At 54.4% G+C, this 21157-nt stretch overlaps 1 protein-coding gene across 2 annotated transcripts in view; it reads left to right on the top strand.

Moving 5' to 3' along the window:
• The window catches only part of LOC120524808 (low-density lipoprotein receptor-related protein 1-like), a 114680-nt gene extending 93839 nt beyond the window's left edge, over positions 1-20841 (top strand). For both annotated transcript variants that reach the window (XM_039746563.1, XM_039746562.1), the window contains exons 42-89: positions 2153-2342; positions 2452-2656; positions 2750-2942; positions 3196-3321; positions 3412-3540; positions 3627-3746; positions 3824-3937; positions 5276-5425; positions 5515-5637; positions 7064-7180; positions 7277-7405; positions 7484-7606; positions 7689-7829; positions 7918-8105; positions 8186-8369; positions 10902-10987; positions 11082-11201; positions 11872-12059; positions 12152-12357; positions 12443-12631; positions 13106-13254; positions 13341-13434; positions 13528-13644; positions 13720-13839; positions 14017-14139; positions 14226-14351; positions 14443-14559; positions 15344-15450; positions 15539-15671; positions 15764-15886; positions 15980-16102; positions 16180-16317; positions 16394-16525; positions 16609-16728; positions 16802-17073; positions 17163-17341; positions 17433-17539; positions 17627-17746; positions 17828-18004; positions 18105-18245; positions 18340-18513; positions 18606-18767; positions 18841-19015; positions 19094-19198; positions 19285-19355; positions 19434-19527; positions 19613-19757; positions 19912-20841. In XM_039746563.1, the coding sequence (XP_039602497.1) occupies positions 2153-2342; positions 2452-2656; positions 2750-2942; positions 3196-3321; positions 3412-3540; positions 3627-3746; positions 3824-3937; positions 5276-5425; positions 5515-5637; positions 7064-7180; positions 7277-7405; positions 7484-7606; positions 7689-7829; positions 7918-8105; positions 8186-8369; positions 10902-10987; positions 11082-11201; positions 11872-12059; positions 12152-12357; positions 12443-12631; positions 13106-13254; positions 13341-13434; positions 13528-13644; positions 13720-13839; positions 14017-14139; positions 14226-14351; positions 14443-14559; positions 15344-15450; positions 15539-15671; positions 15764-15886; positions 15980-16102; positions 16180-16317; positions 16394-16525; positions 16609-16728; positions 16802-17073; positions 17163-17341; positions 17433-17539; positions 17627-17746; positions 17828-18004; positions 18105-18245; positions 18340-18513; positions 18606-18767; positions 18841-19015; positions 19094-19198; positions 19285-19355; positions 19434-19527; positions 19613-19757; positions 19912-20049 (6803 nt within the window). In that variant the 3' untranslated portion in view covers positions 20050-20841. The remainder of the gene's footprint in view (positions 1-2152; positions 2343-2451; positions 2657-2749; positions 2943-3195; positions 3322-3411; positions 3541-3626; positions 3747-3823; positions 3938-5275; positions 5426-5514; positions 5638-7063; positions 7181-7276; positions 7406-7483; positions 7607-7688; positions 7830-7917; positions 8106-8185; positions 8370-10901; positions 10988-11081; positions 11202-11871; positions 12060-12151; positions 12358-12442; positions 12632-13105; positions 13255-13340; positions 13435-13527; positions 13645-13719; positions 13840-14016; positions 14140-14225; positions 14352-14442; positions 14560-15343; positions 15451-15538; positions 15672-15763; positions 15887-15979; positions 16103-16179; positions 16318-16393; positions 16526-16608; positions 16729-16801; positions 17074-17162; positions 17342-17432; positions 17540-17626; positions 17747-17827; positions 18005-18104; positions 18246-18339; positions 18514-18605; positions 18768-18840; positions 19016-19093; positions 19199-19284; positions 19356-19433; positions 19528-19612; positions 19758-19911) is intronic.
• Positions 20842-21157: the final 316 nt, after the last annotated feature.

Below are 21157 nucleotides of genomic sequence, written 5' to 3'. Positions count from 1 at the left end.
AAAGAGAGGAATTGAAAAGAATTTTACAAAAGTGAAAGTTAACAAGTGAGAAAACAAGGCAGAAATCGGAAAACCCTGAAGATCCAATATGGAAGGAGGCTGTGAGACAAAAAAACGCAACACAACACGAGGTTAAGACCCCCGTTCATTGTCTGCTTTGTTTTGTGGGTGGTCCCCTAAGAGGCGGGGCCACTTGCCCTCCGCCCTATAAAGTTATTGTAATGACAGTTTTTTCTTTTTAATAAAGACTCTACCTGGTCCTTTTAGTGTCTAGCCAGGGTTTTTAATGGGATTTTCCCCTCTAGTGGACATTTTTTTTGAGGTTTTTCCTTGTCTTCTCAGAGAGTCAAGGCTGGGGGGCTGTCAAAAGGCAGGGCCTGTTAAAGCCCATTGCGGCACTTGCTGTGTGATTTTGGGCTATACAAAAATGTATTGTATTGTATTGTATTGTAGTGATGCGTCATCTGTTGGAATGAAAAAAATGGATTTTATTACTACAAATGTTTGCGACGCGCCATCTGCGCCACTGAGAGACTGGATGGACAAAGAGATACATGGACTCTTGTCCTTTTACTAAGGTGGACCAGCTGTGCTACACGTCTAAGACAAATTGAAATCCAAGTAATCGACGTGGACCTCAGCATTAACGTTTGTAGTGCACCGTCTATTGGGATGTGTTTTATAATACATGAGGCAATTAAAAGCATTGCATTAGTCATTCCAACAGATGGCATCTTTATTACTGCAAATGTTTGTGATGCACCATCTGTTGGATTGACAGAGGAGGTCTACATTGGATACTTAGATTTCAACACGTCTTAGATGGGTAGCACGGCTAGTCCACCTTAATAAAACGACTAGCGTCTGCGTCTGTGTGTCCATACAGTTGCAGTGTCTTTCATTTCAACAGATGGCGCATTGCAAACATTTGTAGAAATGAAATCCACTTGTCACTCCAACAGATGTCGCATCACTACAAGCATTTGTAGTAATGATAAACTGCATTGCATTTGTCACTTTCTTACTACAAATGTTTGTAAAGTGCCATCTGTTGGAATGACAAATGCAATGCAGTTTATCATTACTTGAATAACAAAATGCATTCCAGCAGATGGTGCACTGAGGTCTACATTGGATACTCAGATTTCAACGTGTCTTAGATGGGTAGCATGGCTAGTCCACTTTAATAAAACTACTAGTGTCTGTGCCTCTGTGCCTCTGTGTGTCTGTCCAGTTGCTGTGTCTCTGTCATTCCAACAGATGGCAGTAGTAATAAACCACTTTCCAGCAAATGTGTTATTGCAGTAAATGTTTGTGATGCACCATCTGTTGGATTGACAAATCCAATGCAGTTTAGTACTACTTGCATTCTAAAATACATTCCAGTAGAGGGTGCACTGGGGTCTTCATTAAATATCTGTATTGGTGCCCATCTTAGACGGGTAACCCAGCTAGTTTGAAACAATCCTACACAATCATCCAGATGCCCAAAACTTTGAGAAAGTGGAACAGGAATTGTGAAAAGCTCAGGCCTTAAGAAACAAGAGACAAAGGTCCTTTATATTTAAAAAAATGTATTAATGAAAAAATTCCAGTAGACAAAAACAGCCAAGCAAAGGCAAAAAGGCAATCCTCAAAAACCCAACAAGATCCGAATCCCAAGAGTTAAAAACCCAAACGAGTCAAAGAGAACGTACCGGAAGAGTCGATGCTGAAGACCTGGAGGCGGAGCGCTAGCTGCAGTGTCTGGTGGCCCCGCCCCCTCCGGTTCCATTTTTGGTGCACATCTGTGAAAAGATATTTAAATACGTAATTAGCATAATGCAAAACATGGAATTAGTTGCCCCACATAATCGATAATGAATACTAATAAGGGGAGTGACACACGTGAGCCAGCGGTACGTCCTCGACCCTTACACAGGTGACCGTACAGCTGAAAGTGGCACATGGTGGCCTCATTTACTGGTGGTCACCTAAAGTAGCCTCGAGTTTTTGGCAGGTCCAGTTTTCTCCAGTCTGGTCCATTCTGTCCATCCACCTCACGACTTGTGACTGACCACTTGCTTTGATTGAATGTCCCGTCGTCATCATCGTCGTTGTCTTCATCTTGCAGCGAGTCCCCCTAACGTCGCTGTCTCTCTTTTCTCCTCAGACGTGGGTTCTGTCGAAGGCCTGGCCTACCACCAGTCATGGGACACTCTGTACTGGACCAGTTACACCACCTCCACGATCACGCGGCATACGGTGGACCAAAACCGCCAGGGCGCCTTTGAGAGGGACACAGTGGTCACCATGTCTGGAGATGATCATCCTCGTGCTTTTGTGCTGGACGAGTGCAAGAAGTAAGTCATTGCCCAGTACTGGGATGTCGGATGGGGGGGGGTTTTGTCCGGTGGGCTTGCTTGGTGGATTTGTCTAGTTGGTCGCTGACTGCCACCTACTGTCTCCTAGTATGATGTTCTGGACCAACTGGAACGAGCAGAGCCCAAGCATCATGCGGGCCACACTGGCGGGAGCCAACGTCGTGGTTATCATCGGCAACAACATCCGCACCCCCAACGGCCTGGCCATCGACCACCGGTCCGAAAAGCTGTACTTCTCAGACGCCACCCTGGATAAGATCGAGCGCTGCGAATATGACGGGTCCAGACGATACGTAAGATGCCGTCCTCATGGGCGGGCAGAGGGGTGCATGCATGTGGGGGGAGTGCAAGGGGTCCTGATGTCCCGCCGCTTGCTGTTTTTCCAGGTTATTCTGAGCGACGACCCCGTCCACCCGTTTGGCCTGGCTGTGTATGGCGACTACATCTTTTGGACGGACTGGGTGCGCCGTGCCGTCCTGCGGGCTGATAAGTTTGTGGGCGGCAACATGAAGGTTCTGCGGGCGGACATCCCTCAGCAGCCAATGGGCATCGTCGCCGTGGCCAACGACACCAACAGCTGTGAGTGACGGACCACCCTGACCTTTTGACTCCTTTCCCCACCCTTATCATTTAGGACCCACTTGAACAAAATGGGAGCGGGGCAACCAAGCAGGGGTGCCGAAGTGGCAGGTGTGAAGCTGAAAGGCCCGGCTGGGTCTGATCTCACCAGGCACCCTTCTGGCGGGCTCGGGCGCCCCGCACTTTTGTTGCTGGATTTGACCCTCACTTTATGATCCAACTGCTCTGACGCTTTCTGCACTTCCCTCTCCAGGCCAGCAGTCGCTCTGCAGCATTAACAACGGTGGCTGTCATGACCTCTGCCTGCTGACCCCAGATGGACGTGTGAATTGTACCTGTCGAGGTGACCGCAAGCTGATGGATGACAACACCTGCAGTGGTGAGTGACTGACTGACCACCGCCCGTCCCTCTCGTGTCGATAAGCGGTGGCAGGTGAACCCAGCTGATGTCGGTGTGCCCACCTTACAGCTCTCAACTCGTCCTGCAACATCCACATGGAGTTTGAGTGCGGGAATGGCGACTGCATCAACTACAACCTGACGTGCGACGGGGTGGCCCACTGCAAGGACAGGTCGGACGAGAAGCAGTTCTACTGCGGTGAGTGTGTGCAGCACAAGTGGGTATTGGGTCACGTGTGCCCGCTCCGCTGTTGAGAGGCTTAACGGTGTGCTCTGCGCCCACAGCGAGCCGCAAGTGCAAGAAGGGCTTCCGCCGCTGCCTCAATGGACGCTGCATTGCCTACAGCCACTGGTGTGACGGGGTGGACAACTGTGGAGACAACTCGGACGAGCTGCCCTGCAATAGTGAGTCGGGCGAACCCGCAGCCGGACCCTCTGTGCTCCGCGCTCCCCTCCCACACTGACACCTGTTCATGTTACAGAGACCCTGTGCGCGGCCGACGAGTTCCAGTGTCGCGATGGCGCCTGCATCTCTGGAGCGAGCCGCTGCAACCAGGTGAAGGACTGCGATGACACCAGTGATGAGATGAACTGCAGTAAGTGTCCTGTGGACCACCTAATGCTCGCCCACCTTAGATGTGAAAGGCGCTATATAACAGATAGATAGATTTGAAAGATGCTATATAACATAGATAGATAGATGTGAAAGGCACTATATGATAGATGTGAAAGGCGCTATATAACAGATGTGATAGATGTGAAAGGCGCTATATGATAGATTGATTTGAAAGGCGCTATATACTTGATCGATGTGAAAGATACTAAATGATAGATAGATTTGAAGGTGCTATATAACAGATAGAGGTGAAAAGCGCTATATGATAGATGGATGTGAAAGGCGCTATATGATAGATAGATGTGAAAGGCAGGCGCTATATGATAGATATGAAAGGCACTATATAATTGATAGATAAATAGTTAGATAGGTAGTACTTTATTTGTTCCCAGGGGAGAGTTAGAAATTGTAGTGGACTGGTCAGTGTGCACAGGAAGAGAAGACTACGATAAAGAGTTGGGGTGCCAAGGCAGCCACCCCGTATATTTGGAGGTAGCAACAATCGACAAAAACATGCAAAATATTTTAGAGTCGTCTCTACAGACGTGAGTTCAAGACAAGATGGTGGAGCTTCTGATTTTGGGCCGTTCTGACAGGAAGAGGTGAGTCCAGGTGGCCGGACACTGGAAGTGACATCAGAGGTGTGTCCTAGCCATCAATCAGTGGGTCATTAGGGCACAGCGCTAACCTCTGGAGCGGTGGTAGAACTGCGGTCACTAGGACCCTTTAGCTGTCCCATATGTGAGTGTGCATGACGATAGATAGATAGATAGATGTTAAGGTGCTATACGATAGACAGATTGATTTTCATTTTAGTATAGTAGGCAGGATCGGACAGTTAGATAGATAGATGATACTTTAATTTGCTCAAGGGAGCTGCTTGGTTCTGTAGCGCCCCCTGTGTTTGGAGGGTCCACGTAACGTCTCCTCACTAGTGAGGCCTTGTCTGCAGTACTCTGTATTAGAAACAAGAGGAAGCCCCGAGAAGAGCAACTGGGCTGAATGAGGAACACGGAGAGCAAGTGAGAAGCAAATGGAGATTTAGAGGTGACCTGATAGGATCGGTGACAGTTGTGAAGGGACTCGGGGGGGGTTCAGTTGATCCCGGCTGTTATTTTAAGGATGAGTTTTTTTTCTCTTCTCACAAGGGCACTGGTCAGGCTGGTTAGAAAGTGTTTCCTCACACAGAGGACCCCAGATAGGTTGGCTGCTGGTACTTCAGAACTTGACCTGAGGTCTGGCTGGCAAGGTTGTTGGGTCGAGTGCTGGAGCCCGTCCTCATGTTCTGACCGGTTGGTTCCCTTTGTCTCCACTGCAGCGGCCACCGACTGCTCCAACTACTTCCACTTGGGCTCCAATGGTGTGAACTTCATCAACTGCGAGCACACGAGCCTGTGCTACGCGCCCAGCTGGCGCTGTGACGACTCCAACGACTGTGGCGACTACTCGGATGAGAGGAACTGCCCAGGTTGGTCCATCAGCCATCTCCGCTGACCCCTTAGCTTCCCTGGCAGTGGCTCATCATTTTTTTTTTTTTTTGCTGAATTCTCCTTCCAGATAAGAAGAAGCTGAAATGTCCAGTGAACTTCTTCAGCTGTCCTGGTGGCCGTTGCATCCCAATGAGCTGGACATGTGACAAGGAGAACGACTGTGAGAACGGGACGGACGAAGTGCACTGCGGTGAGTAAGCACTGTGGGGGTGCGCAGCTTTGAGGGTGGCATGAGAGCGGAGGGGTGGGGAGGTGCCGTGTGAAGTGGGGCCTTCGGGGGTCCACGGGAAAGGGTCACAGATGGAGACTCGGATAGACCGTTAGAAACGGGGAGGCACAGACATGTGGAGTAAGTGACCAAGTAGTGTGGTGGGACCGTTTTGGAGGAGTTAAGTGTCAAGCCGTGTTGGCCTGGGTGGTCTGTCCTCGTCATAAATGTTCAAGTTCAGTTTAGTTTTTAATCTCAAGGAACAGGGACAGAGAGGTGCGTGACCATGTGGTGTTTGCATACACAGCCCTCGTCACTGAAGTCACCTGCTGCAGGTGACGGCGCTTCACTGTTGGTATAGTTTCAGTTTGGCTGACCGGGGACACCGGGGTGTCCCCTACGGCGCACTCTTCATACTGATGTGTACAGCACGCTGGTGTGGTGGATTCGTTTTTCCCTCCGCTCCGATGTTTCATGCCACGGCCATAACAAGCAGCTTTGTCTCACTAACTGCCACCGAATGTCACCGCCACCAGTTGAAGGGTGGCCTCCCTTTTCTTTCAGGCAACCTGCAGATCTTTATTGTAATGCGAAGAGCTTCATGGAGGTGCAGTAGACTAGAATTTAAATGCTGAGACCGCAGGAACGAATGCCCCTTGCGGCAAATCGAGTTAGAGTTTGGGGGGCACAGCCTTTTAAGTAAAGCGGGTAGCAGGAGTCTGTGAGGCCAGTCAGCGAGGATGTGGCTGGGCGGTGGGCCTTTAAGACAGGAAGACTGGAAGTGACACTGGTGGGAGGAGCTTGTACATGGCTGGCCGTGAGAGGGTGGAGCTTATTGACTGGCAATTGGTACTGGTGGGAGGAGCTTGTACATGATGTGAGGTGAGAGGGTGGGGCTTATTGAATAGGAAGTAACTAGGGTGGGAGGAGCTTGTAGGTGACCTGCCAAATGGGTGGGTGGAGCTCATGGCCTGGCAAGGTAGATAGCAAGTGCCTGGTAGGAGGAGCCTGTAGATGATGTGCGGTGAGAAGGTGGAGCTTTATTGTCTGTCAAGTAACAATGGTGGGAGGAGCTTATAGATGACCTGCAAAATGGCTGGGTGGAGCTCATTGCCTAGTAGGGAAGATAACAAGTGACTGGTAGGTGGAGCCTGTCCATAGAGTGAGATGGGTGGGTGGAGCTTATTGACTGGCAAGTAACAAGGGTGGGAGGAGCTTGTAGATGACCTGCAAAAATGGGTGGGTGGAGCTCATGGCCTGGCAGGGAAGATAGCAAGTGACTGGTAGGAGGAGCCTGTAGATGACATGCGAGGTGGGTGGGTGGAGCGTTTTGACTGGCAAGTGCCAGCCGGGCAGACCCCACGGACCCTGTGTCACCCCCACCTTCACTTCTTCCTTGCCTCCCCAGATATGTTCTGCACATCCGTCCAGTTTGAGTGCAACAACCACCGCTGCATCTCCAAAAGCTGGGTGTGTGACGGGGCCGACGACTGCGGGGACGGCTCGGACGAGGACAGCAGATGCAGTAAGTAGCCTTTTCCTTCCTTCCCTTTTTTTCTTTTTTTGGGGGCTTACCCACCTTGAGTGCCCCCCGCTCACCTGTGTGCCCCACCCTTTTCAGAAAGCAAGACTTGCAGCCCGGACGCGTACCACTGCCCCAACTCGCACGTGTGCATCCCGCTGCGCTGGAAGTGTGACGGAGATCAGGACTGTCCCGACGGGACGGATGAAAGCGTGAAGGCCGGCTGTGGTAGGTCTCCTCAAGGCAGTGCTGCCCGCTGCCCCGCGCGCGCCCAGAGTCTCATTGTTTGACTTTCTCGCCCCGCAGTCTACAACAACACTTGCGGCGAGGGAGAGTTCATGTGCCAGAACAGGCAGTGCATCCCGCAGCACTTTGTGTGCGACCACGACAACGACTGCGGAGACGGCTCGGACGAGTCCCTGGAATGTGGTGGGTGTCTCCTCCCCTCTCTGTCCCCTCGGCCCACTGCCGTGCCCCGCTTGTGCCACATGCCTCCCTCTGTCTGTTCCAGATTACCCGACGTGCGGCCCCAATGAGTTCCGCTGCGCCAATGGCCGCTGTTTGATCCACAAGCAGTGGGAGTGCGACGGAGAGCCGGACTGCCACGACCGCTCGGATGAGGCGCCCAAGAACCCGCACTGCACGGGTCCCGGTAAGTTGTGACGGCCCAGGGCTGCCACCGCCGGCTCTCCGGGTGGCACCACCCTCGGCTAACCACTCCTGCCCGGCCCTCTTTCCAGAGAAGAAATGCAACGAGTCCTTCTTCCTGTGTAAAAACGGAAACTGCATCAATGACACCCTGCTGTGTGACAAGAACAACGACTGCGAGGACGGCTCTGATGAGCTCAACTGCTTCGTCAACGAGTGTCTGAGCCGGCGGCTGAGCGGCTGCACCCAGCTGTGCGACGACCTCAAGATCGGCTACAAGGTTAGTGTGCCTGCCGCGCCGTGCCCACCGTAATGCCACCCTCGCCTCCCCTCTCACTCAGCTTGTGTTGGGCCCTGCAGTGTAGGTGTCATCGTGGATTCCGGCTTAAGGATGACGGGAAGACTTGCGTGGACATCGACGAGTGCACCACCACCTACCCCTGTGCCCAGTTCTGCCTGAACACCCACGGCAGCTTCAAGTGCCTCTGTTCTGAAGGCTACGAGGTGAAGCCTGGCGACCCGACCAGCTGCAAGTCCACCTCAGGTGAGCTCCTCGACTTTGGCCGGTGTGCCCCCCGGGACTGAGTGGCACTCTGATGTGTCAGGAGTCTGCTGGCCCGGTGGCTCATTTGTATGTTTTCCTCCCCACGGAGATCAAAGGCTCGCTTCGGAGATTCTTGGGGCTGCTCGACACGAATTTGAGGGGGTTTGGTTTTCTTTTTTGATTGGACCCGTTTGCCCGCCATCTTGTATTTTGTCCTTAATCGCCATGCTGTCTTGAGGACCGCTTCCTGCGTTGCTAAGGGGCGTGACATCACGGGACGACTGGTCACCTGGGAATTGACTTCCTTGTCCGAGCTGCACATTCATGGTGACTTCTCCTTTGAACTTTTGAGCGCAGGTCTCGTCTCCCGTTTTGACGTTGACCCTCATTGTTTTCTGATTTTCCGCTTTTCACCCTTTTTCTGACAGAGCGATAACAAAAGGACTGGTGCTGATCCATGAAACGAGTGTTAAGGGTTCCTTTACTTTTGTATAGCGCCTTTCCCTTCAGATCTCTTTTTATTTTGTCCATCCACCTTCACGCTGGCCTTCCTCACTTTCTTGTCCTCATGTCCTTCACTCTTTGGCCCACATCTTCATCGTCTCTCCTCATCACCGGTCCACACCACGTCAATCTCCTGTCCTGTCGTTTTTCTCCCCTTCCCTTGGTGTCCCTCTGGTGGTCTCATTTCTTATTTTGTCCCTTTTTTGTGACTCCACACATCCATCATCTTCACCTTCTCATTTCTGTCCCTTCCATCTTCATCTTCTCCTCTCCCTTCATCACTCGCGTCTCGGCTCCACACATCTTACCTCACCGTCTTGCCTTCACTCTTCTTCACCTTAATTCTTCGATCCCATAACACTCCTGATGCCTTCTTCCCGTTGTTCTCTCCACTCTCTGCCATCACCTTCTCCATCTTGGTGTCCCTCTGATCCTCGATGTTTGTTTAAACTCCTCCACTCTTTTCAGTAGCAGACTAACCTCGGACTCCTGATCCTCATTAAACCCCAGATATCCTGTCATCTTCTTCTTCCTCTTCATCTTCTAAAGCCTTTCTCCATTCGTCCAGCTTCCCCTCCACTTGTGGTGCCACAGAACTCAATGTCATTGGCATAAAGCACCACCGGGGGGTTTGGTCTCTTATCCCATAATTCAACACTTTCATAAGCAGATCAAAGAGGTGAGGACTTGCAGAAGACCCCACTTCCATTTCTCACACTCTTCTAAGGTCCTCATTTCTCTCTCATGTCCTTCTATCTTAAGTCTTCCAGATCTAGAAACACCCCCTGAGACCCTTTCTGTTTTTCTCGTTGGGCTAAACTGTGGAATATAAATATGAGGGACATTCTACTCGAGTACATAACGCGCACGCGAGACCACATCTGGAGTCCACACTACAAGAAAGACAAAGCAGCACTTGAAGATGACCAGAGGAGAGTAACCAGGTGCATTATGGGGCTGAAAGACATGGCCTACTGGGGTACATTCAGAGGTGTAGACCTGACTGAGCAGAGGAGACTGCATGAGGACCTCATTGAGATTTTAAAAGTCCTCAGAGGCGTTGATAAAGTCCATCCAGCAGAATTCGTGAATCACAACACCATTTAGGGCTGAAGCCAGGAAGCTCTTCTTTATGCAGAGAGTTGTGGACCTCTGGAGCAAACCATCAAGACATGGAGAGCTGAAGGAGACATCTTCACAAGAAGAGACATTGAGACTACAAACAAGCGACCGATGGACGACAGAGTGCTCCCATCTCATATGTCTTATGTTTTAGTGTAGTGGCTGTCTGGGCGGGGCCAGGAACTCGAGTGGCGGCGGTCTGGGCGGGGCTAGACACTCGAGTGGCAATGGTTTGGGCGGGGCCAGGCACTCATTGCAGAAGTCTGGGTGGGGCCAGACACTCATGGCAACGGTTTGGGTGGGGCCAGGCACTCATGGCAACGGTCTGGGTGTGGCTAGGCACACGAGTGGCTAAATGCTTGAGTGGCAGTAGGGTGTGTGTGGCTGAATGCTTGAGAGACTGGGACAGCTTGGCCATCAGCTAAACCAAAGAACTTGATGGGCTGAATGGTCTCCTGATGTTCATCACATTTCGTATGTGGCAGTAGGCCAGACAGGGTGAGATACTTGAGTGGCAGCTGACTGGGCGGGGCTAGATAGAGTGACATTGAGCTGGGTGTGGCTAAATGCTTGAATGGCCATCAATTAGGCGGGGCTACATTCATGAACAAACTACCAAGACATGGAGTTTTGAAGCCTCGGAGGAGATACTGGGGCTGCTGAGATTTTCTCCTGCTGCCCTCCTCGTGTTTTGTTACTTTTGTTATTTCACCTTTCTTAGTATTTTGTATTTTTTTTATTTGTTTCTCTGTGTTAATGACATCGTCGTCGTCTTATTTGACGTCTGTGCCACACTGTTCAGTCGCCCCGTCACGCCGCTCTTGGTTTGGCCTGTTGGCCTTCAGCTGTCCGGCCCGCTCGTCTGGTGGTCTCTCTTAACGTCTCTCTCTTTGTGTCTCTGCACAGACGAGGAGCCGTTCCTGATCTTTGCTAACCGCTACTATCTGAGGAAGCTGAATCTGGACGGCTCCAACTACACCCTCCTGAAGCAGGTGAGCTGTGCCAGCGCCGCCGCCACTCTGGTGAAGAAGGTGGCTGACCCTTTCAAGGCTGACCGTGTGCTCTCTCTGTGCTTCTCACCCGCAGGGCCTGAACAACGCCGTGGCGCTGGATTTCGACTACCGGGAGCAGATGATCTACTGGACGGACGTCACCACGCAGGGGAGCATGATAAGGCGCATGCACATCAATGGCAGCAACGTGCAGGTGTGTTCTCTGATTGCTTGTTGATGGACCCCCCCAATCACTCGGGGCACAAGCCCGCCATCCCTTTTAATCTTAAAAATGGGTACTGTGTCCCCCACACGCTCCTCCCACCTCTCTGGGTGGCACAGGTGACTGGGGAGGACTGGTGGAGGGGTCCCTCCTGTTTCTTAAATTTTCTTCATTAAGCTCCTGCATGCTTGCTCAGCCCCATCAGCAGCTGGCATTCCTGTGCCAGGCACTCGGTGCTCCAAGTCTCTTGTGATACCAGGTCCCCAGACACTCTAACCTCCAGTTTAATGATGCCAGGTCAGCCTGTTGGCTGTGTGACGATGACGGGATGGGTTCATACCCAATTAGACCTCGCCTTAGCCATGTGGCAGCATCGTGCCTGCTGCCCAGACAGACTTTAAGCTCCTGTCGAGGGCACTTCCTGCAGCAGCATGGCAGAGTGGCGTCCCTGTGAGTAAATCCTCCTGTCCTGGCTGTTGGTCCGTGCTTTGTGGTGGCACCTTCTCCTCTGGGGTGCCCCCTCAGGAATTTTCTTTCTTAAATGCCCACTTTGCCCCCCCCTAGCAGGTTTGTGATCATTGATATGACTGACCGGCCCGACCCCACCCTGGCCCCGCCTGGCCTCTGGTGTCCTCAGTCCTTTTGTTCTTCTGCTTTTCAGGTTCTTCACCGCACCAGTCTGAGTAACCCCGATGGCCTGGCTGTGGACTGGGTGGCAGGAAACCTCTACTGGTGTGACAAGGGTCGAGACACCATTGAGGTCTCAAAACTGAATGGCACATACCGAACAGTGCTGGTGAACACAGGCTTGCGAGAACCGAGAGCCGTAGCTGTTGACGTGAGAAACGGGTAAGGACAATCCATGTGAGCCAATCACTAGTGGGCACCATAAAGAGCCACAATGCATGTGGGTAAAAGATCTGACCTTAATTACTCCTCAGCTATTTGTACTGGTCCGACTGGGGTGACCACCCACACATTGGGCGAATTGGTATGGATGGCACCAACAGGAGCGTCATCATCGACACCAAGATCACTTGGCCCAACGGCCTGACGCTGGATTTCATCAACGACCGCATTTACTGGGCCGACGCCAGGGAGGACTACATTGAGTTTGCCAGCCTGGATGGAAGTAACCGGCACATGGGTGAGTGTGGCCCCCGAGAGCTGGCTGGGGTTCAGGGTCTTAACGGTACCAAGTAGAATGCCATGTGCCTTTGTGTTGCTTGTAGTGCTCAGCCAGGACATCCCCCACATTTTCGCCATGACGCTGTTTGAGGAGTACATCTACTGGACCGACTGGGAGACCAAGTCGATCAACCGCGCCCACAAAACCCTGGGCACCAACAAGACCATGCTGATCAGCACCCTGCACCGCCCTATGGACATTCATATCTTCCACCCCTATAGGCAGCCACCAGGTGGGTTTCTGTGCGCCATGCTTTACTGGGCTCATATGGTCCTGTGTGCCAACAGCGGGCATCATGACATGTGAACTCAGGTTTCAGTAGTTATTGGCACGCGATTTCAGAATCTTGAAGTAGGCAAACAGAAGAAGAGAACATAAAGGGCGCTGAGGATTGGTGGACAAGAGGTGGGACAAAATGGACAAAGGAAGACCACTGCTGGGGGTCTGAGGCGGCTGCTTGGAGGTCCAAATGATTTATTTAATTATAGAGGCAGCCGCAAAACAAAAGCGGACCATTTCAGAAGGGGGCATGGGGTGGGTTGTGGCGCTGGGTCCTGACCCGATAACCTGTCTCGCCCACCTTAGGGCCGCGTGTCACCAGATGACGTGATAATGTGCTGCGGCAGTGATGGAAAGGTGTCACGGTGGCTGTCCACTGCCCCCCACCCACCGCCCACTCACCTGTGTTTTTGTTTTTGCTCCGCAGTGACTCACCACCCCTGCCAGACGGACAACGGCGGCTGTTCAAACCTGTGTCTCCTCTCTCCCGGGGGTGGCTATAAGTGCGCCTGCCCCACCAACTTCTATCTGGCAGCCGATGGCAAGAAGTGCCTCTCCAACTGCACGGCCAGTCAGGTGCCTGTCGTCTGGGGGTCTCTGGCGCAGTACTGGCAGGTTTGTCCTTCATGCCCCTCTAATGCCTCTGCTTTCCTGCCCCGCAGTTTGTGTGCAAGAACGACAAGTGCATTCCTTTCTGGTGGAAGTGTGACACCGAGGACGATTGTGGTGACCGCTCAGACGAGCCGGAGGACTGCCGTGAGTGCTCTGCCATGCCCGCTCTGGGGATCCTGGGCGCGGGGGTCTGCCAGTGTCTCGCTTGCTCACTCTTCCTTTTCTCGTCTCTTGCAGCCGAGTTTAAGTGTCGCCCAGGTCAGTTCCAGTGCGGAACGGGCATCTGCACCAACCCAGCGTACATCTGCGACGGGGACAACGACTGTCAGGACAACTCGGACGAAGCCAACTGCAGTGGGTTTTTTGTTTATTCTTCTTTCTAAGTCGGTTGGTATCCGTTGTTGACCACCTTGGCCCTCTCCCTTTCAGATATCCACGTCTGCCTGCCCAGTCAGTTCAAATGTACCAATCCGAGCCGCTGCATCCCAGGTATATTCCGTTGCAATGGGCAAGACAACTGCGGAGAGGGCGAGGACGAGAAAGACTGCCGTGAGTATGAAAGGCGCTATATGCCATAACGACACCACGCTAGTGCTGGAGAGCAAAGTGTTTAAACTCGAGGGTGCATGTGAAGAAGGGGAGGGGCCGCTTGTGCAATGTCGAGCTGCCCCGCCCCTCGTGTTTGTCCACCCGCCTGATTGGTTCTCTTTCTGTCCCGCCCCACAGCGGAGGTGACGTGTGCGCCCAACCAGTTCCAGTGCTCCATCACCAAGCGCTGCATCCCACGGGTGTGGGTCTGCGACCGGGATAACGACTGCGTGGATGGGTCAGACGAACCTGCCAACTGCAGTAAGTCCCTCCGGCGGGCACGCTAAGAGTGGCAGCCCATCGTCCCGCTCGGTCCCTAAAGCCCCCCCCCTCCGCTTGCCTTACAGCCCAGATGACGTGTGGCGTGGACGAGTTCCGCTGCAAGGATTCTGGCCGCTGCATCCCGGCCCGCTGGAAGTGCGACGGCGAGGACGACTGCGGGGACGGCTCCGACGAGCCCAAGGAAGAGTGCGGTGAGCGAGTGGTCCCGGCTCCCAGAGGGGGTGGGCACAGAGGTTTGGCTTCGCCCGCTTTTATTAACCATTTCTTGCCATTGCTTCACAGATGAACGAACGTGCGAGCCCTACCAGTTCCGCTGCAAGAACAATCGCTGCGTGCCCGGCCGCTGGCAGTGCGACTACGACAACGACTGCGGGGACAACTCGGACGAGGAAGGCTGCAGTACGTGGGGTGGGGCGGGGCGTTCCCGGTCCGTTCTCCGGCTCATCCTCATGTCCCCTGTCGCTGAGCGGGGTGCCCGTGTGTCTTACTGTAGTCTGAGGTTTGAGTTGGACTTTCTAGCCATGGCATTTCACCTCATCTTATGTTTTTCTTCATTCCACACTGGCCGCTTGGGTGGTTCAGAGGTAGGTCCTCTCCTCTTAACGTACAAATGTCTTTGGTTTCTGAGCTCCTCTCCCCTGCAGCGGCTCTCACCCCCCATCCCTGTCGTGCCATTCCACTTTGAGACGGCTTTGCCCGCGTCGCTCTTGCACCTCTCATGTCATGATGGCCGTGTCTGTCTCTGTCTCTGTCTCTCTCTCTCGTTCCTTCTTTCTCTCTCTGTCTGGGGAAGGACGCTGTAGCCCCCCGGGAGCCCCCCTGGGTTCATCTCCTGCTGCCCTCCTTTCCCCAGCGTGGCTTTGGCCTGCCTGTCTGTCCCTTTTCTGGTTACCTCAGGTCTGCTCTTTGTCTCTCTTGCTGTCACCTCCTTTGTCCCTTTGATCAAGCCTCTGCAGGTGTGGCTGCAGTTTTTCTTCTTTCTGCCACTCGTGGTGCCCGCCTTACTAGGCCAATGTAAAGAGGCCGCCCCCCCCTTGGCTCGCTACTTGATACGGTGGTCTGGCAGCCGTTCACATCGCGGTTGTCTGCCCGTATACGAGGAGCGGCCCCCGTCTTCGCACGTTGCTTTGGTGATGTCACCGGCGTCACCGTGTTTTGTCTCGTGTGCTTGTCTCCTCTGCAGCTCCGCGCCCCTGTTCTGAGAGCGAGTTCGCATGTGCCAATGGACGCTGCATCGCCGGACGCTGGAGGTGTGACGGAGACCACGACTGTGCTGACGGCTCTGACGAGGTAAGCCCCCCTCTCGCCGTGTCCCACGTTGGCTGCCCCAGCCGGGCTCTGCTGCCCTCAACGCTGCCACGTCTGCTTCACTTTGCAGAAAGACTGCACGATGCGCTGCGAAGCCGATCAGTTCCAGTGCAAAAACGGGCACTGCATCCCTCACCGCTGGCGCTGCGATGATGACGCCGACTGCATGGATGGCAGCGACGAGGAGAACTGCCACACTGGAGGTAATGCCGCCCGCGTTGGTCTGGAGTGTGTGGCCTCCTGTTTGGTGACCTCGTTGCCCATTCCTCTCACTTGACCCCTGTCTCTCCACTAGTGGTCCGCACTTGCCCCCTGGACGAGTTCCAATGCAACAACACCTTGTGCAAGCCGCTGGCCTGGAGGTGCGACGGCGAGGACGACTGCGGTGACAACTCGGATGAGAACCCTGAGGAGTGCTGTAAGGACGTTTAGCGGGCAGGCAGCTGGCACTCTTGTGTGTGTTGCCCATCTCTGCTCTTAACCCCTCGTTTTCCTCCTTCAATGTCTGCAGTGAAGTTCCAGTGCCCCCCAAACAGGCCGTTCCGATGCCAGAACGACCGCGTGTGCCTGTGGGTGGGCCGGCAGTGTGACGGTGTGAACAACTGCGGTGACAACTTTGATGAAGAGAACTGCGGTAAGTAGGAGCTACCATTTCTCTGCCCGCCGTCACCTGCTTCTTCACCCTCATTTGTGCCCTTCTCGTGTCCACAGAAGCCCCCACCTCGAAGCCCCAGTGCGGCAAGGACGAGTTCCAGTGTCGCAATGGCAAGTGCATCAGCTCCTTACTGCGCTGCGACCATTTTGACGACTGCGGGGACGGAGCCTCTGATGAAGAGCGGTGTCTGAAGGGTGGGTGAGAGCGCCCGGTAATATTTGGGGGGTCACGACTGCCCCTGACGCTCCTCGCCCCCCTTCTCCCTTTCAGATTCCAGAACTACCAACTGCACCACCTCGCCCAGCGTGTGTGGCGCCGAGGCCCAGTGCCACACTCGGGGAGACGTGGCCTACTGCAGCTGCAAAGTGGGCTTCCAGCGCGTCAACAGCAACCAGTGTGAAGGTACGGTGGGCTCTGCTGGGGCGCGGGGTGGTCCTCCGAGGCTCCCCTGACTGACCCGACCCCCTGACTGCTTTCCTTGGCAGACATCAACGAGTGCCTGCGTGCCGGTACCTGCTCCCAGCTCTGCAACAACACCAAGGGCTCGTTCATGTGCAGCTGCTCGAGGTTCTACGTCAAGGTGAACCACACCTGCAAGGCTGAAGGTGGGTAGTGGTGGTGGTCCGGCCAGATTCCTCGCTGGCCGCTTGAAGCTCACTTCCCGTCTCGCGTCTCCAGGCTCGCAGCACCAGGTGCTCTACATCGCCGACGACAACGAGATCCGCAGCATCTACCCCTTCAACCCCAACTCGGCCTACGAGCAGGCGTTCCAAGGCGACGAGAACGTGCGCATCGATGCCATGGACATTTACGTCAAGGGCAACAAGATCTTCTGGACCAACTGGCATACGGGCAAGATCTCCTTCCGCAAGCTGCAGACCTTGTCACCGCTCAACTCCAACTCGAACCGCAATCGGCGACAGTTGGACGGTGGGGTGACCGACCTGACGGTGAGTGTGGGGCCGGCCGGTGAGCGAGCACCTGTCGAGGCCAACTAGCTCCCGGGTGGCACCTAACTTTTTTTTTTTCCATTCTGCAGATTCCTGGGCTGAAAATCCCTCGGGGCATCGCGGTGGACTGGGTGGCGGGTAACATCTACTGGACAGATTCGGGGCGCGATGTTATCGAGGTGGCCCAGGCCAACGGGGAGCACCGCAAGACGCTCATTTCGGGGATGATTGACGAGCCGTACGCCATTGTGGTGGATCCCCTAAGAGGGTGAGGCACGCTGGGCTCTCTGCCCTCCTGCGGTTTTCGCCAGGGGTTGTGGCCTCACGTTGAGCGCTCTCCGTTTCTCCTTTGCCGACAGAATCATGTACTGGGCGGACTGGGGCAACCACCCCAAGATCGAGACCGCCGCCATGGACGGCACGATGAGGGAGACGCTGGTGCAGGACAACATCCAGTGGCCGACAGGTTGGGGGCGCCGGCTGGGTGCAGAAGTGTGACATATGGCAGTGCGTTGTGCCCGCGTGCGAGTGACGCCATCTCCTCTTTGCGCAGGTCTGGCGGTGGACTATTTCAACGAGAGGCTGTACTGGGCGGACGCCAAGCTGTCGGTCATCGGCAGCGTGAGACTCAACGGGGCCGACCCCGTGATTGCCATCAGCAGCAGTAAGCACGGTGGGTATCGAGTGATGGCCGCGTACCAACCGCCGCTGGACTGACCTCCCGCTAAGCCCCCACCTCTCGCCCCACTTTCAGGTCTCAGCCACCCGTTCAGCATTGACATTTTTGAGGACTACATCTACGGGGTCACCTACACCAACAACAGCATCTTCAGGGTGAACAAGTTTGGCCACGGCCGAGTGGACTTCCTGAGCTCGGGGCTCAACCACGCCACGGACGTCGTCCTCTACCACCAGTACAAGCAGGCCGAAGGTAAGCCTGGCGAAGCCTCGGCGGCATTGGCGCGCGTGTCAAGGAGGGGGCTGGCGATGACCATCGTGACCCCTCGTCTGCCTCTCGTTCCCTCCTGCAGTGACCAATCCCTGCGATCGCAAGAAGTGCGAGTGGCTGTGCTTGCTGAGTCCCAGCGGGCCCGTCTGCACGTGTCCCAATGGCCGAAGGTTAGACAACGGGACTTGTGTCGAGATCCCCGTGCCCACCCTGTCTCCCGTCTGTAAGTATGTGACGCAGGAGGCTCTAAGACCCGCCTCGGTGCCCCGTCACTGTGCCCACCTGCTTGCTGATCTCTCGTTTTTGTAAACAAACAGCGCCAACCTCCGGAACCTGCAGCCTTCAGTGTCTGAACGGAGGGAGCTGCTTCCTGAATGCCCGCAAGCAGCCCAAGTGCCGCTGCCAGCCTCGCTACACCGGAGAGAAGTGCGAGACGGACCAGTGCCGAGACTACTGCCTCAACGGAGGAACCTGCACGGCGTCCCCGACGGGTAACGCGAGCCCCTGCCACCTACACCCACTGTACCAACTAATCCCCCTGCCAGTCCGTCTGACCTCCACTGTCATTTCTCTCTCTGTCAAGGGACCCCAACCTGCCGCTGCCCCAACGGCTTCACTGGACCCAACTGCAATCAGAAGGTCTGCAAGGGCTACTGCCAGAACAATGCCAGCTGCATGGTCAACCAGGGCAACCAACCCAGCTGCCAGTGCCTGGAGAACTTCAGTGGGGACAAGTGCCAGTACCGTAAGTCCCAGAGACACAGATGGGGTCAGACAGTCGCCAGGTTGGTACCATTCTCATGTCCTCTCACCCACAGGTAAATGCTACAACTACTGCCTGAATGGTGGCACGTGCCAGCTGGCATCCAACAACACCAAACTCTGCCGATGCCCCCCGCAGTATGACGGTGAGCTGTGCAAGCAGAACAAGTGTGACCGCTGCAAAGATGGCACCTGCAACCTCAACAAGCAGAGTGGCGAGGTCACCTGCAAGTAAGTATGCAGCAACACGCCACACCGGGATGTGCCCGTGGGCAGTGCCCTCTCACACCACCTCCCTTTGCTTTGCAGCTGCACTAATGGCAGGATCGCCCCAAGCTGCTTCACCTGCGACAAGTACTGCCTGAACGACGGCGAGTGCTCCATAAACCCACAGATGCAGATGCCCGAGTGCAAGTAAGAGCCAGCCTGGTGGAGATTCTTTTGGGTGCCATGCTTGTGTGCCCCTTTGCCAACACTCAAATGCTGCTTCTGCCTTTCAGGTGCCAGAAGGGTTGGGCCGGACCTCGGTGCGAGAAGTACAGCGACGTCGAAATGGCCAAGACGTCAGGAAGTAAGCGTTTGGCATCGAGTCTGGGGGTCTCGTCGTGCCCGTGCTCGTCCTTGTCCTTATTCTTTGTCTTTCCCGCAGAGACGGCGTCCATCGTGGTTCCCATCATTGTGCTGCTCCTGATTATCCTGCTGATCACGGGGGCCGTGTTCTGGTACAAGAGGAGGATGCGAGGGTGAGCACTGGCATCCGGGTGCCATGGGGTAGCCACATTGGCACATGCCCTGGTCTTACCAGTCTCTCTCTCTCTCTCTCTGCAGGGCAAAGGGCTTCCAGCACCAGCGCATGACAAACGGTGCCATGAATGTGGAGATCGGGAACCCCACCTACAAGATGTACGAGGGGGAGCCCGACGACGATGTCGGGGAGCTGCTTGACGCGGACTTTAACCTCGATCCGGACAAGGTAGGAAGAGGCTTGAGCTTGTGGAGTGCCACCTCAAGGGGGCACACTGTGACATTTACTGTGATGCGACCTGGAAACGCTCCTTGTGGTCACCGCTGGTGTGGGCACCGCCACCCCGTCCCTCTCTCACCCATTCTCATTTCTGTGCCCGCAGCCTACAAACTTCACCAACCCAGTGTATGCCACCCTCTACATGGGCGCGCACAGCAGCCGAAACTCACTGGCCAGCACAGACGAGAAGAAGGAGCTGCTCTCCCGGGCCGACGACGACCTCGGAGACCCCCTGGCATAGACAAGTGCCCCTCCCCCCACCAACCGCTGCCAGATTGGCATTTCTTTTAATTTCTCTTTTACAAAAAAAAAAAGATTTAAGAAAAAAATTTTAAAAAAGCAAAAAAAAAGGCAACACGGACAAATGTATAAAATGTACAAATGAAGGACTACTTTTGTATGTGGCTGCAGTGTTGGATTTTGTTCTACCGACTCGGCCCTCCTCCCATCCCAGATGCCCACTACCTCTGTGCCTGCAGCGTCCGGGAGCCTGGCGAGACGTCCACATGCCAGCGGGTGCCACCGACAGAGCCCCCCCAGGGCTGGACACTGGAGCCGCCGACTGTTAACTCAACACCTGGGCTTCCCCGGCGGGCGAGGGCAGGCGGGCGCCCGAGGGGTCCGCGATTTAACGGTAACGCACTCACTTCATCGGTACGGGCCGGCCGGCTACGTAGACTTGGGCTGCTTTCTTCGACCGGTTGGGTTCGGTTTTTGTTTTTTTGTCCCGCTGGACGCGCGCGCGCCCGCCTCGACTCGGCCAAGTGCTGCTGCCCACCTTCAATGCATGCACCTCGGACAACGTAACAGCCGCACCCCGGCGTCCAATCAGCTTCACTCGACATGCATTTTTTAAGGGTTTTGGTTTTTTTGTTTTTTTTTAATAAAGACTACAGAAACGGCTTTTATAGTAGAAATGCATGTGGCTCAATCCTATTTTGGGAAGAGAACAATGTTTTAATATTTTTTTTGCTGGAGTACTTTACAACTAAACAGATATTGTTATAAATAAAATTTTAAAAACTGTACAGAATTTGCCCTGCGGCTCTCGTCTCCATCTTTCTGTTTCTTGGTTTTCTTTTGCCCGCCACACTCACTGACGCCACTGGGGGGGCTGCCACCTCTCCTCCTCAGGTCCCACCACAAGCCCCCATCTGTTTAAAGGTTCAGCTCCAAATCTCAGCCTATGAGCCCCCTTATATCTGTTTATCCTTCACGTCCTGCACCCCACAAGACCCCCACCTTTCTGGCTGAAGATCCGAGATCAGTGCCCACCTCCCTGCCAATTGGATGGCAGTTTCTACACTCGATGGTTTCTTTCTGTCTGAAGATCCACGCCCGGGTTTGTC

This window comes from Polypterus senegalus, chromosome 3, assembly GCF_016835505.1.
Source record: "Polypterus senegalus isolate Bchr_013 chromosome 3, ASM1683550v1, whole genome shotgun sequence".
Lineage (NCBI taxonomy): Eukaryota > Metazoa > Chordata > Cladistia > Polypteriformes > Polypteridae > Polypterus > Polypterus senegalus.
Note: the sequence above shows the minus strand (reverse complement) of the source record. Positions and strands in the feature narration are given on the sequence as shown.